At 39.1% G+C, this 15,604-nt stretch overlaps 1 protein-coding gene across 1 annotated transcript in view; it reads left to right on the top strand.

The window, feature by feature from the left end:
• Positions 1-15,604, top strand: part of RASGRF1 (Ras protein specific guanine nucleotide releasing factor 1) — a 215,860-nt gene that overhangs the window by 51,693 nt on the left and 148,563 nt on the right. Inside the window, exon 2 of the mRNA XM_001368395.4 lies at positions 14,021-14,127. Within this exon, the coding sequence (XP_001368432.2) occupies positions 14,021-14,127 (107 nt within the window). The remainder of the gene's footprint in view (positions 1-14,020; positions 14,128-15,604) is intronic.

Below are 15,604 nucleotides of genomic sequence, written 5' to 3' on the forward strand. Positions count from 1 at the left end.
CCCTAGACAATGAAGTTTCCACCATTCAGTAAAATTGTGCTTAATGAACTGTGTTAAAGAAGCTTCCCATATTATATCCCAGAATATGTCCCATCTTAACGCAATAAGAGCTATTTTAGTCTTAGGGCTTTAATTTTTTAGACTTTATTTTTTTTAAGATTTGGGGTATATGAATCTAATATATTGCCCAAGTAAATTTCAATAACAAGTTCATTTTGAAGAAAGGAAGGAAGGAAGAAAGAAAGAAAGAAAGAAAGAAAGAAAGAAAGAAAGAAAGAAAGAAAGAAAGAAAGAAAGAAAGAAAGAAAGAAAGAAAGAAAGAAAGAAAGAAAGAAAGAAAGAAAGAAAGAAAGAAAGAAAGAAAGAAAGAAAGAAAGAAAGAAAGAAAGAAAGAAAGAAAGAAAGGAAGAAAGGAAGAAAGGAAGGAAGGAAGGAAGGAAGGAAGGAAGGAAGGAAGGAAGGAAGGAAGGAAGGAAGGAAGGAAGGAAGGAAGGAAGGAAGGAAGGAAGGAAGGAAGGAAGGAAGGAAGGAAGGAAGGAAGGAAGGAAAAAATTAACCACATAGGAGTTGGCTCAGTGGCTCAGTCAATTGAGAGCCAGTCCTAGAGATGGGAGGTCCTGGGTTCAAATCTGAACTCAGACAATTTCTAGCTCTGTGACCCTGGGCAAGTCACTTAACCCCCATTGCCTACCCCTTACTGTTCTTCTGCCTTGGAACCAATACACATGATTCTAAGATGGAAGGTAAGGGTTTTAAAAAAATGAATTACATGAAGACTTAGAAAACCACAGATCAGCGCATTAAAATCAGATACGAACTACATTTTAGTCTGGTTTGGGCTTCACTCTAGAGTGCTCTGGGCTACATAGTTGACTTCTCTAATCTTTTCCAGTTTTGATAGGACTTGCCCAATCTTATAGCCTACTCTGGGTTATCTCATTCCCCAAGTGGGCATCAGAAAAGGACTTGAGTGAGGACATGCTACTATTCTCTTAAGAAATATGATTATAAGGGACAGCCTTTCCATCCACGCTGTCCCTGTGGAGGAACAGCCTTTCCATTCATGCTGTCCTCCCAGGAACTGCTCCCCATCTTGCTGTCCCACCTTGCTATCCTCCTGGCCATTCTCAACATTACTTTCTAAATTAATAAATTTCTCTTTTTGTTTTTAAGCTAAAAAAAAAAGAAATATGATTATAGACTGGACCCATGATTTTATCAATACAGGAATGTCCTAGATAAGGATATCACTTCTCCCACTGCAGGTTATTTTCTTTGCTACTTCTAGAGCCAGAGCTACCAAGATCACTGAGAAGTTACGCTACTTACTCAGGATCAAGTATCCACTATGTTTTTTGAGATAGGACTTGAAACCAGGTCTTCCTATCTCTATCCACTATACTATGGTGCCTATCATATTTCTCTCAAAATCACTAAACTCTGTGTTGTGATCAAGACTTTGGAGAACAGGATGCTACTTACATTTGCTTTCCACATTTTAGCTAATCCTTACCAGTCATTTAAAGATATTCTTTACATCCCTTCCTGGAGCTATTTCTCTGTCCTATCCACCAGTCTTCTGCACACTCCTACATGGCTTTACTTTCTTTGGCTCATCTCTCTTTTCTCCTGGCCTTTTAACAGATGAGGCATGATTTCTGTTGCCCCCATTACATCTGCCAATTTTTCCAACTCCTCCTCCTGTGTTCCTTTGGCTGAAGAGTTTCTATGGTTTCCACACTAGAATGGGAGAATGTTAGAACTAGAAAGGACCTCAGTCATCAACTAGCCTAAGCCCTACATTACCAAATGAAGAAACTGGACCAAGGAGATAAAGGAATTAGCCCAAAGTCTTATAGTCTAAGAACAGAGCTGGGATATTAACCCAGGATTCTCCTGAATCCAAGGCCTGTGTTCATTCCAATAAATGTTACTGTCTCCTCACAAAATCACGTCTCTTTTTTGACAAAATCAAATCCAAATTGTGAAACTAACATTCAAAGACCTCCACAATCTGTCTCCCAATCTACTCTTCAAGGTTCGCTTCATATCATTCTCCCCACCATACTCTAGCCATCCAGAGGATCATCATATCATGTTGTTTCCTACCTCTTCAATCCAGTATTTTCACAGAGAATCATTTGTTTCACAGTGATGAATCTGTGATATCCTAAATGGGGGTATTTCCTCCAGAGGTGCAGGTCACAACTCATACACATCATCTCGTCCTGTACAACTCTCGCCTATATCTTTCCATATATTCCTCGTGAATATCTCACCCACGGCAACGAGGACCTTTCTCTTGATCTCTTGACATGTCTTGGTTTCCTTGTTGGTGAAATGAGTGAGTGGGATTAGGTCATCTTTGAACTTCGAACTTTCAATCTCTGGTTTTGTAAACATAACACCTGGTGTGTTAACCCTTCCTAAACAAGTTGATCAGTCCTGAGGTTAAAGTCATGAAGTACTGGAAATGATTTCTCAAGAAAAACTGACAGTTACAAGGCTAGAGGCATTTTTAAAAGGTTACCACAAAGGACCAGGTGCAATTCAGTAGCCCCATACCCCTGAAGTAGCAATCCCATTATTCTACCTGGTTGGCCACAACCTTTGGTCTCCTCTGAGGTTTACTGCAAAACCTATCAATAAAAGCCATATATGACAATACTCAGGACCCCTTCCCCAGTGCTAAAGCCAAAATAGGTTGGATGAGATAGTCTCAAAGGTCTCCCTTTCCAACTCTAAGAATCTGGGATTCTGGGAAATAAGAGAAATGCCTTTAAACATTCAGGTTAGTTATGGTTCTTTTTTTTTTTTAACCCTTACCTTCTGTCTTGGAATCAATACTGTGTATTGGTTCTAAGGCAGAAGAATGGTAAGGGCTAGGCAATGGGGGTCAAGTGACTTGCCCAGGGTCACACAGCTGGGAAGTGTCTGAGGCCAGATGTGAACCTAGGACCTCCCATCTCTAGATCTGTCTCTCAATCCACTGAGCTACCCAGCTGCCCCCTAGTTATGGTTCTAAAGTAATTTCTTGTTCCTTTCACACCATTCCACAATATTTTCTTCTTTCTCCCAACCCTTTCTTGCCTAGATTCCCTATCTGTGCTTGTGAGGAAGCCAGTTAATTTGCCTGTTCTGTTATAAAGGATATGGTTAATTTAAACCTTGTATCCAAAGCAATTTCTAAATAAGCCAGTTGCTAAGTGGTTGCTAGGGCAAGCTGGCAGGGGCTATTCATTCATTCAATCCTATATAGATTAAAAGAAACAGAAGAGAGAGAAGATTGTTTATTTCACTTCAAGAGAGATGAAATAAGATTTTAAAGAGAACAAAACGCATATGGCTGGGAGTACCCTAGACCAAAAATTTGTAATGCTGCCCTATGCCAGCTGAATTAAGGCAGTCAGAGTATCTCAGAAGAGTTGGATTAGAAATGGAAAGGGCAAACTCAGAATATAGTTAGAGAAAAGTGAAATTACTCTTGAGAGGGAGGAGGGAAAAGAGGAGAAAAGCAAAGAGATTTTGCTGGCTCAAAAAGGAGAAAGGCCTTCATTCTTGTGATTACCTTGGAGTAACTGATAAAAATGGTTCCATTCCACCAGGAACAATCATAATCAAGCTGCCAGAAGGGTCTTGACTAAAACAAATAAAGGTCGAATTCACAGGATCATTGAATGGCAGAGCTGACACCCAAAGACTACTTAAATTATTTGCCCAAAATAGCCCTAAAGAGCAGAACCAAGATCAAACCCAGGTCTTCAAACTTGGAATCCTGTGCTCTTTCTATTTTTGTGATTCAGTCTTTTTCAGTATGTTTGACTCCGTGTAATCCCTTGTAATAATTTAGGATTTTCTTGGCAGATACTGGAATGGTTTGCCATTTCCTTATCCACCTCATTTTGCTGATAAAAATACTGAGGCAAGGTTAAGTGACTTGCCCAGGTCACACAGCTAGTAAATGTCTGAGGTTAGATTTGAACTCAAGAAGATGAGTCTTCTGACTCCAAACCTGGCACTCTACCCACTATTTTGATACAATAATTATTTGTGTATCTCATGTATCGAGGGGTATGTTGATAAATATTTAACATGTCACTCTCTTGGAAGGAATAAAATACTTGTAAATTTAATCTGAATTATTAACACTTTTCCATTACTTTTTTAAGTCTAGACAATCAACAATAAAAAAGTCAAACCTTGACCTGAAAATTTTGAGAATTTCCAATTTGCAAATACACTAAAAGTTTAACAATCAACTAGCTCTCCAGGTTTCAACACAGTCAAACATATAACCTTCCTAGACTATAGATTTCATGAGGATAGAGACTGCGTTTTAACCGAATTTTGAATATTACCTGAAATGGTTTAATAATTAGCATTTCCATATGCTTTAAGGTTTATAAAATGCTATCAATTTTGCAAATTATCTTTGCAAAAATAATTAGTTTTATTGAATTGAATCTCAAAAATAATATTTTTTCTTGTTCTTCAAAAATGCTTATGATATCCCTTTTTAACCTAGTTATTGGTTAAATTATGCTCTTGAATAGTTCCATCCATAATTTTTAAATACAAATAGTCATTAAACACAAATTATAGAGAGGGAAGAAAACAACTATTTATTAAGTGCCTACCATGTTCTAGGCACTGTGCTAAACACTTACAAATATTGTCTCACTTTGAACCTCAGAAACAAACCTGAGTGGTAGATGCTATTATTATCCCCATTGTTAAGCTGAGGAAACTGAAGTAGAGATTAAGTGACTTGCCCAGTCACAAAACCAATAAGTATCTGAGGTTAGATTTGAACTTTGGATTTCCTGACTTCAGGTCTGGTGCTCTATCCACTGTACCACTCACTCACTAAGCTATCTCTAAAGCAACAGATTTGGGAGAAGGGCAAAAAAAAGACATTTTATCTCCTTTATATGAAACTGGATTTTTTATTCATAGGAAAATCTATCTAGAAGTTATGTGAGGTGATTATCTGATGATGGAGTTGGAATCAGGAAGACCTGGGTTCAAATGTACCCACAAATACTACTTGTATGAACCTGAGCTAATCACTTTAGTTTTTTTAAGCCTCAATTTCATCATATGTAAAAATTATTCAGAGATGGGGGCTGCTAGGTGGCTTAAGGGATTGAAAGCCAGGCCTAGAGACAAGAGGTCCTGACTTCAAATCTGACCTCAGACACTTCCTAGCTCTGTGACCCTGAGCAAGTCACTTAACACCCATTGCTACTGAATTGATTCTTAAACAGAAGGTAAGGGTTTAAAAAAAATTATACAGAGATAAAAATAGTACCAACTTCCCAAAATTGGTGTAAGGATAAAATGAACTAATTCATGTAAAACATTTTGTTAATTATAAGGAATGATATAAATGTGCATTATTATTTTGGGTGGCACTACACAGTTATAGAGAGTTCTAGGAAACACGTTCTACTATGATATATCTAAAAGAAAACAGTCTATATCTTTTTATTTTTGTTTTTGAAATTGGCCTCTTTTCAGGGCCTCAAGCCCTTTCTGCCCATAGATGTCTAGGAGATAAATGATAGAGGGTTCTTCCCCCTCTTTCCATCATTCCTTTCCCTCAAGCTTGAAGCACTGTTGTGACCTCAGAGAATGCTTGCCAAGCATTGCTATCTTGCTGAATCATGTCTCAGTAACTAAACCTCCTCCTCCTCCTCCTCTCTGTGTCTCTTCAAAGGAATTTTTTTTCTCCTTCTGCTAAATCTGTTCCATATCATTCTTTTGAATCCCATTTGTTAATGAGCAATCTGGACCTCTCACATACATACACTTTCTCTCAATCTCTTGCTCTCTCATGCTTTCTCTTTCTCCTCCCTTTCCTGTGACAGTTAATACCTGTTTCTTTTTCTTTTTTTCTTTCTTTCCTTCCTGGCTTTTAGTGGCATTTTTAATCATCACTATAGGTATAATTATGTCCCATTGACCTTGGAGAAAATGGGCCTGGACTCTTCAAATAACACCTTTGGCACCTACTACTACCCTTGTGACCTTAATGATTTCATTTCCTTTGGACTGAGTTTCTTCAACTGTAAAACAAGATGTGGAAGTGTTAGGCTAGATGGCCTCAGTGGTACCTGTCTAACTTTAGACTGTTGGCCCAGACCTGTGAGTCGTTGAAAAGAAATAGCTAGTGACTGTTTGAGAGTTTGGGCAACCTTGCATGAGTGCGGCGGAAGCATCTAGGCAAAGGTGATCCCAGATATTAAGTTTATGATACTAGTTCTCATAGCTAGAAGAATATAACCAACTTCATACAGATGTCACTGGGTATTACCAGCTTTGTTTCATGTAAATAAATTCAAAAACAAAAGAGAGAAAGAAACAGAGAAAGGCAAAGAAAAAAGAAGAGGAGGGGAGAGAGAATAAGAGAGAGAAGAGGAAGGAGAAGAGGAAGGAGTTGAGGGGGAAGAAAGGAGAGAGAGAGAGAGAGAGAGAGAGAGAGAGAGAGAGAGAGAGAGAGAGAGAGAGAGAGACAGAGACAGAGACAGAGACAGAGACAGAGACAGAGACAGAGAGAGAGAGACAGAGAGGAAATAGAGTCAAGTAGGGAGTGAAGAAAGGGGATACTTCATAGAAGAAGAAAGGAAAGATACAGTATGTTCAGTGACTTTCCAAGGGGCTACAGAGTGGATAAAGTGGTGTTTAGTTCAATTCTCAGTCCATAACTAAGTTCAATCATCTCTGCTCCCCAAGCTTCAGAGTTAGCGGGAATTGGAGGGTGCTTCTCCCATCCTCAGATCTCCTGAGTATTATTGCTCACCAGATGATGGCTTCAAATCAGAACAGATTTGTTCTACCACTTCAGAGTTGGCTTCCTCTCCAGGAGGGTGGGTGAAATGATGTATGTAATTCTCAGGGAACTTAGGGTCTTTTTGTTTTTTTAGGACAGAAACATTCAGTGTCTTTTGGAAATGGTAAAAAAAAATACCTTTTTTCTCTAACAAAGCTGTGCTCTCCTCACCATTCTTGGGGCTTGCCTATGACCTGGGTGTGAATAAAGTATTAATAAGAAGAGATACCATTTGTAAGGTAAGAAGGGGGTGGGGAGGAGAAAGGCATAGTGTAATAGGAAGAAAACTAGCTTGGATGTCAGAAAACCCAAGTTTTAGTGTTACCTGGTGATCACAGGTAGTTCTCAACCATAAGAACAAGGGTGTTGGATTAGAGAACATCTTTGTTTAGATCAGAAAGGATTTTTTTGGTAGCAAGAACTCTGCCCCAATGAAGATAGGTACCTACTCTGCAATTTATAGACTTTTCAGGGATACTGAGAGGGTAAAGGCTTGACTCCCACCCCAGTCAAACAATGTATGATGCTGACTGAAAATAACTCATTTCATTATCTCTATACATTATCAGAGGTGAAACTGAAGAGATATTTTCCTGAGATGAAGGTCAGTTCCCCCATTCACTATGCCACCCTGACTCACAAAATAGATGACTTTTGAGGTCCTTTTAGCTATGATATTTTCTACAGGTTCTGGACCTGAAGGCCAGACTCCTCTGATCACATTTTTGTCAAAGCTATTTTGAAAACCCATATTGGGGAAATTGCATGAAAAGCCAATTTGGACCTAATTCAAAAGTCAGAACTAAAATTTAGAAGTGGGGGGGACTTTAAAGATGGATTTGTCTAACCCCTTTATTTTACAAATGAAGAAAGTGAGTCCTAGACCAGAGGCTAAATGACTTGCCTAAATTCACATAGAATGACAGAGTCAGGGTTCACAGTCAGTTTGTCAAACTCTTTCTACTGCCACCTGCTGCCCCTCCTAAGAGAAGAATGCCAAGACATTACCAGTCTTGTTTAAACCTGAACACACTTAGAAGCTACAGGGATCATTAGAGGATCATCGAACTAAAAATAGAAGGAATCACCTCAAAGGTCATCTAGTCTAACTCATTCTATATAAATGGTCAACAAAGTAGAATAGGCCAGGGTCTAAGAGAGGGCCATATCAGGCCAAGGTCCAGATATAAGCTAGGTTGCTCCACTTACTTTAGAGTAGAATCTATTAGGAGGTGAGAGGAAGGAGCACAGACATTAGAGGGATAGCAGAAAGAACACTGGTTTGGGGGTCAGAGAACCTGGGATGTGAGTCCTAGCCCTTCTGCATACTACCAATATAATGTTGGGCAATTCACTTAACCTCTCTGGGCCTCAACTATCTCTCTTTTTTTTAATTTGGAAAATTTTATTTAATTAATTAATTTAGAATATTTTTCTTTTGTTACAAGATTCATGTTCTTTCCCTCCCCTCCCCATAACACCCTCCAATGTGCAATTCCACTGGGTTTCACATGTGTCATTGATCAAGACCTATTTCCATATTATTGATATTTGCATCAGAGTGTTTGCTTAGAATCTATATCCCCATCAACCTATGTGATCAGGCAGTTGTTTTTCTTCTGTGTTTCTACTCCCACAGTTCTTTCTCTGGATGTGGATAGCATTCTTTCTCATAAGCACCTCAAAAATGTCCTGGAGCATTGCATTGCTGCTAGTAGAGAAGTCCATTACATTCAATTGTACCAAAGTGTATCAGTCTCTGTGTACAATGTTCTCTTGGTTCTGCTCCTTTCACTCTGCATCAATTCCTGGAGTTTGTTCCAGTTTGCATAGAATTCCTCCATCAACTATCTCCTTTTAAATGTCAGGGTTGGATTAGAAAATCTCTAAGGTTCCTTTCAGCCTTAAATCCTATGAGGAGGTAGGTCTAAGAAGCAGGACCCCAACAGGGGAAGGAAATAGGGATCCAAGCTGACAAGGTCAAAGGACCATATCTCTGGGCAAATGGACTTCAGCTGGGGATACCATGAAGATTGGAGGAAACCCAACATAATTTTCAAATCACAGTGTTTAGAGGGAGTCCAAACTGCAGAATCCCACAAGCTTACTTCTCTAGCATTTATAATAGATTCTTATAAAGGAGAATTTGGAGGCACTCTCCTTTCCCCACCCCTGCCATTTTTTCTTTTCTCTGTTCCCCAGTCTTCTATGAGGGTAATGTGGTAGGAGTTGGGTTCATACTGGAGCTTCTGCATAGTAGAATTACTCCGAAGATGAAAAATAATGGTATTTTTCTCCCTATACTCAAAGATCATGTAGAGGGTAAAGTTTTCCCCCAACCTTTCAGCTAGTGAATGCCTGAAGTTAGATTTCAACTCTAACTCCAAGTCCAGTATTCCATATCCTGTATCACACTTTGTGCAATTCAGCATTTTCCCATTGGCTTTTGGGAGTATTGATACTTTCTATAGACTATAGAGAAAGGGCAACTGTTGCCTTGGAAATTCTGACTAGTAACCTGGCCTCAAGGGAATTTATTCAGCCTGCATCAGAGAGTTCATCCAACTCCATCTGGAATGAAATGTTGGTCTATGTGGGGGCATAGTAACTACCCATAGCCCAATTACACAAACAGCACCCAGTTACACACCAGCATCTATTCTATTACCTTGAGACCTTTCACAGATGAGGACAAGCAGAAATTAGTCAGACACCTGCAAACTGTTGGAGTCTGCAAAGACAGGTTTTTTTACATTGTTTCTCTGCCAAGCAGAGGAGCTAATAGTCAACTGTGAATGCTCCTATTGTTTCCTTATTAGTTCAGTTATTCTGTGTTGTATTTGACATTTCATTACACAGCCCCAGTTATCTGTTTCCAAGGAAACAATCGAAAGATACACGAAGAGTAGAAAAACAACCCCAACTCACACACTGGCTGCCACTGTGACTGACAATTAACATGAACACAGTAAATGTCAAAGGGAGCTAAATATAGTTTACACACAGGGTCCTGGGCTGCTGTTTATTGGTGCCTGGGTGCTGAGCGATCACAATAGAGAGAAGAATTTCTCTGGTCCTTACATTGCAGCCCCAAATCCAAGTTTCGGCTGTAATCTTGAAAGAATGTACTCTGCTAGATTGGAAGCTCCCTGAGGGCAAAAATTAATGTCTATCTGATCTTTGCCTCTCACTTGCCATCTCATATAGTGCTCTGCTTATTTATACATGTTTATTGAGTGACTAAATAAGGGGGGGGGGGGTTACCAAATGGACACGGTTATCCAAGCAGGCTTCTCCTGCCTCGAAGAAGACAGTATCTGAGTTGAGTCTTAAAGGAAACTAAAAGCAAGAGATGAGAAGGATTCCAGGTCCAAAGGCAAAAATGTCGAAGATGGAATGATAAGTTCAGGGAACAGCAAGCAAGAGAGGAGGGAACAGTAGGGTAGTTTAGCTGAAATGTAGAATGCAAAGAGGGAAGCAATAGGAACCAATGCTGGGAAGAATGGAGTCAGACTGTGAAGAGTGTGCAAAGCTAAGCTGAAAAGGTACTGGAACCTAAGGAGAGTAATTGAAGATTATTGAGCAGGAATGTGAAATGGTTAAATCTCTACTTTAAGAATATTATTTTAGCAGCTATTTGGAAGCTAGATCTAATAGGGAAGAAACCAGGAAGACCAATTAAAAGACGATTTGCAAAAATTCAAGCAAAAAATGATGGAAAGGAAGGGCAGCTAGGTGGCTCAGTGAATTGAGAACCAGGTCTCTCAGAGAAATGAGATCCTGGGTTCAAATCAGACCTCAGACACTTCCTTGCTGCATGACCCTAGGCAAATCACTTTACACCCATTGCCTAGCCCTTATTACTCTTCTGACCTGGAACCAATACAAGTATTGATTCTAAGACTGAAGAAAAGAGTTAAAAAAAGTGATGAGGGACTGAACTTTGGTGGAGGCTATTTCAATTCAATTTAATACAATAAATAACCATTTATTAAGTGCCAACTGTGTGCCAGGACCTTGCTAAGCCCAGTGGAAAGAAATGACACTATAGAGGTAGAATTGACAAGGCTGGGCAATTGTCCAAGCTTGCACAACCCATTATTTCATAGGATTGAAGGGCAAAGGAGGGGAGGAAGAGAGAGAAGTCCAGATCTATGATTTCATCTGTTGTAGAGAACTCCCAATGTGGAAGTTCTCTCTACCAATGTAGATTGACAACTCCTTTGTTATTAACTCGCTGCCTTAAATATTTGCCTGGAACGTTGGAAGGTTAAATGACTTATCTAGTCACACAACTATATATCAGAGATGAAACTTGAACCCACGTCTTCCTGTCTCCAAGATCAGACTTCTCTATTCATTATACCAGGCCAGGCTACTTCCCTCTATAAACCCATAGGAATATAGATTTCAAGCTGGAAAGATTGGAATCCAAATTTCCCAGCTCCCAGTGCTGTAGTACTCTACACTGTTTCTATGGGCATTAAATATCCAGGTAATTAAAAGCAGCAAGTTACATATGAAACATTCTCCTTTTTACATGGTATACCCATAAAATGAAGACATTAACTGCTAGTAATTGCAAATTCTGAAGCTCTGTTCTAGCTACAGGCATAATATAATTAAAGGGGAGAGGGGGAGAGCACTGAGCTAGAAATGAAGTATCAGGTTCTAGTCCAATGTACCTTAATTTCCATAATAATGTTTTCCTCTCCCTACTCTACAGGGAAGAAGTAATATTAAGGAAAATATTTCAAACTCCTTTTAAGTTCATGGTAATACAATAAAAGAGGTGGCTAGGTGGCACAGTGGATAGGATATTGGGCCTAGAGTCAGGAAGACTCATCTTCCTGAGTTCAAATCTGGCCTCAGACACTTGCTAACTATATGTCTTTGGGCAAGACATTTACTCCTGTTTATCTCAATTTTCTCATCCATAAAATGAGCTAGAGAAGGAAATAGCAAACCATTCTAGTGTCTTTGCCAAGAAAACTCCAAATGTAGTCACAAAGCTAGAACAAGATTGAAACAACTGAAGAACAACTTACTCCCTAACCTCCCTTTTCATAGACCACAGTCCTAGTGGAAAGGTCACAGGCTAAATTTCTGAGAGAAATTACATCCCAAGTTCTAGCTTTCATATTCCTTCTAATCTCAGTATCTCCTATATGAAACAAGCCATGATCCTGGATAATTTAACCTTGTTTACCTCAGTTTACTCATCTATAAAATGAGCTAGAAAAGGAAATGACAAACCACTCCAGTATCTTTGCCAAGAAAATTTCAAATGCAATCACAAAGATTACAACACAACTGAACAACAATACAATGAAACCTCAGTTAATTGGCACTCAACTAATAGGAGCCCTTTGAAAACTAAAATTTTTGGCCTATGTCAGAATTTTATTAGAATAAGAATGGTAACAACTGACATTTATAAAGCCTGTTGAAAAGCTCTTGTTTCAATATTGCAACACCCTCAGTCCAATGTTTTATCTACTATATCTCCTAGCCATTAACCACTAGGAAGATCAGAGTTGATCCTTGAAAGAAGTTAGAGATTCTGACAGGTATAGATGAGGAGAGAATCTATTCTAATCCAATCTGATCAACATTCATTAAATCAACTGGTTGATCAAAGGCTATTATCAATGTCTTGACCTTTCTTTTGTCATTGGACTTCAATGACTCTAGAATACAGAGTGAAACTAATGGCTTTGTATAACTCTGCCTTACTTAAATCCAATTCACAGGCAAGTCATGACATCACCCAGTGATGTCAATGATCCTCTTCAAAAATGAAGAATGAACAACAATAGCAACTAAGTGCCAGGCACTGTGCTACGTACTGGGAATACAATTAATAAAAAGAAAGATGCTTTCTGCCCTCAAGGATCTTATAATCCACAGAGGGAGACAACATATAAAAGGAGATAGGAAGGCAGGTGGGATAGAGGGAAGGAGAATCAAAGTGTATCTGGGGCAGGGACATCTTATTTCATGGTGTTGAAACTAGATAGAGCAGTCTATGAAGAGTAGAATGAACTAAGAGTGCAGTTTTTTCCCTCTATAAAGAAAGGCACTGAAAGATTTTGCTGCTCCTCCTTCCAGCCCTCCAATCAGAGGAGAAAGAAGGCTGAGGAAAATGTGTCAATCAAGACTTGAGTTAGCAGCATGATGGTGAGTTTAGAAATCATGAGCTTGCTGGGATCTAGGTGGCTCAGTGGATTGAGAGTTAGGCCTAGAGACAAGATGGCCTAGATTCAAATCTGATCTCAGATACTTCCTAGCTGTGTGACCCTGGGCAAGTCACTTGACCCCCATTGCCTTGCCCTTACCACTCTTCTGTCTTGGAACCAATACACAGAATTGATTCTAAGAGAGAAGGTAAAAAAAAATTTTTTAATGATGAGCTTGCCCTGAGAAAGATGTTTTTTTCTGTAAGGCTGAAACAAAGCAAAGCAGCAGATGCAAAGGGGATTGCATTCCAGGCACATGGAATGCCGCTGTAGATATTGCCACATGTGCAAAAGCATGGAGGTGGTATATAAATACCAAGCTTGGTAAACAACATATAAGCCAATACAGAAGGAAAGCAGAGTCTACAAAGGTTGTGTGGAGCTGGATTGCGGAGAATTTTAAATGCCAATTTGTGGAGCATGTGTTTTATCTTAGAGGCTAGAAAACTCCTGGGGTGGAGGAGTAATGGCCCTTCTACTCCCATGCAAAATGCCTAGCACAGCAAAGCAAGGGAATGAACAAATACTCTCTGATGAAGATGCAGACAATGATAAGAAGCTAGTTTATAATTAACTCAAATTTCCAAAATGGAATCCTCCCCATTATAGCTCCCTCCTTTGTTTCCACCATTATACTCCTTTTGAAACATTTGACAGCATTCCCAACCTGCTTGTTTGCAATTTGTTGGTAAGTGTGGCTTTGTGGGTTCTGTTTCCCTCTCTCAATGTGTCCTAAGCATCAGTTCCATTTCACTCTACAAAACAAGTCCCAAGCAAGAATTTTTAACTGATAAATAAAACAGAATTCAGATGATTGTACATAATGGATGGGGGCTTAGCTAATGTGGCAGTCAGCTCTTTAGAAATTGTTAGATTGATAGATAAATAAGAAACGCAATTCATGAGGATAACCAAGTAATCATAAGATTTTTTTATTTCACTTTAACAGCATTATTTCACGGTTAACTTCAACCATGAGAATCAGAAAACCCTAGAGTTGAGAACAGAAGATGCTAAAGACTGTGATGAATGGGTAGCTGCAATAACTCATGCAAGGTAAGCCACTAAATATGGAATACTTCTTACGTCTTGATACTTGAACTGCTCACTGTTCTTCAATACGAATTTGATTCCTTAACCTCACTGTACTACTCACAGAGAGATGTGGTAAAGTGGACAGAAAGTATTCTTGTAGTAAGAAAGATAGGTTGTTCAAGCCCTGCCTCTGACACATATTAGTGTATAGCCACAGACAAATCACATAATCTCTCTGCTTCAGGTAACTAAAACTCGAAGTTAAGAGGAGTTTGGGATCAAATGGAAGAACTTTCTATACTAGAAGTTCCTCAGATTAATAAAATCAAATTATCTAGACCCCTCCCTCCCAAAAAATGGGTTCTTCAGTAGAGGTCATGTTACCTATGAGTTCGGGATCCCTAAGCCATGGGGAGAAGTAAAATAAGATGACTGTCTTGATAGGATGGGGTCAAAGAAGAGCGCTGGACTGGAGTTTCAGGAGACTTAGGTTATAGTCCCATATCTTCTTTTTACAAACTGTATTCTATCTTCTCAGTCCCAGTTTATTCATCAGTAAATGCCTTCCAACTCTACAACGTCACAATTCTAGGTAGGGATGGAATATATTGGAGACTTTAGGAGTTGGGAATAATTAGGGGACCCAAATCCTGCAAACCATCTGTGTTTACATACATGCATTGCATTATTTTTTGCACAGTAAACAATTCTGCCAACAGTTATCACAAGAAGTTTTGAAATGCCTCTGACCATCTTTAGATACATTTCACTCTAGAATACTAGATGACCTAAAAGATTCCATTTTGTGCCAGCATTCTGTTATTCCAGAACTTCCCTTGATCACCAGCATGTATTTGGGCTCCATGACTTTAGAACCAAAGCTGTCATCAGGAGTAGTAGGCATCCAGTTTTGAGATTTCATGGTAACATATCAGACTTGAATTATCACAAGAAAAATACCGACTTGACCTGGGAAGTGGGATTATCTGTGTTAAACTATGTGTGTTTATAAGTAAAATGTAAAATATCCCTTGCTATATTATTCTTCCCTTCCTCCCCTCCCCAGTCCCATTTCTTATAGATGGCATAGTAAATAGAGAGCCAAACTTGAAATCAGGAAAATCTGAGTTCAAAACTGAACAAAGGTATGATAGGACTTAGTAGTTAGGTAACACTGGGCTAGTGGGTTAGCCTTCAGTGGAATGGGAATTATTAATAGCACCTACCTCACAGGATAACTGCAAGGATTAAATGAGATAATATATGTAAAGGGTCTTGCAAACCTTAAAGCATTATATAAATGCTAGCTATAATCATCACCATCATCATCATTATTACTGTTATTATTCAGAAGAGTATACAAGGGATACATTTTGTGGGTGCTACTCCTCCTCCTAGACAACTATAACTAGAACTAGTAGGAGAGAAGCCTTGGGCAGTGTGGGGAGAGGAAAGATGCTATCCTAGCACTATATGTACAAAGAATTAAAGCATCCCC

The sequence above is a fragment of the Monodelphis domestica genome, chromosome 1 (assembly GCF_027887165.1).
Source record: "Monodelphis domestica isolate mMonDom1 chromosome 1, mMonDom1.pri, whole genome shotgun sequence".
Lineage (NCBI taxonomy): Eukaryota > Metazoa > Chordata > Mammalia > Didelphimorphia > Didelphidae > Monodelphis > Monodelphis domestica.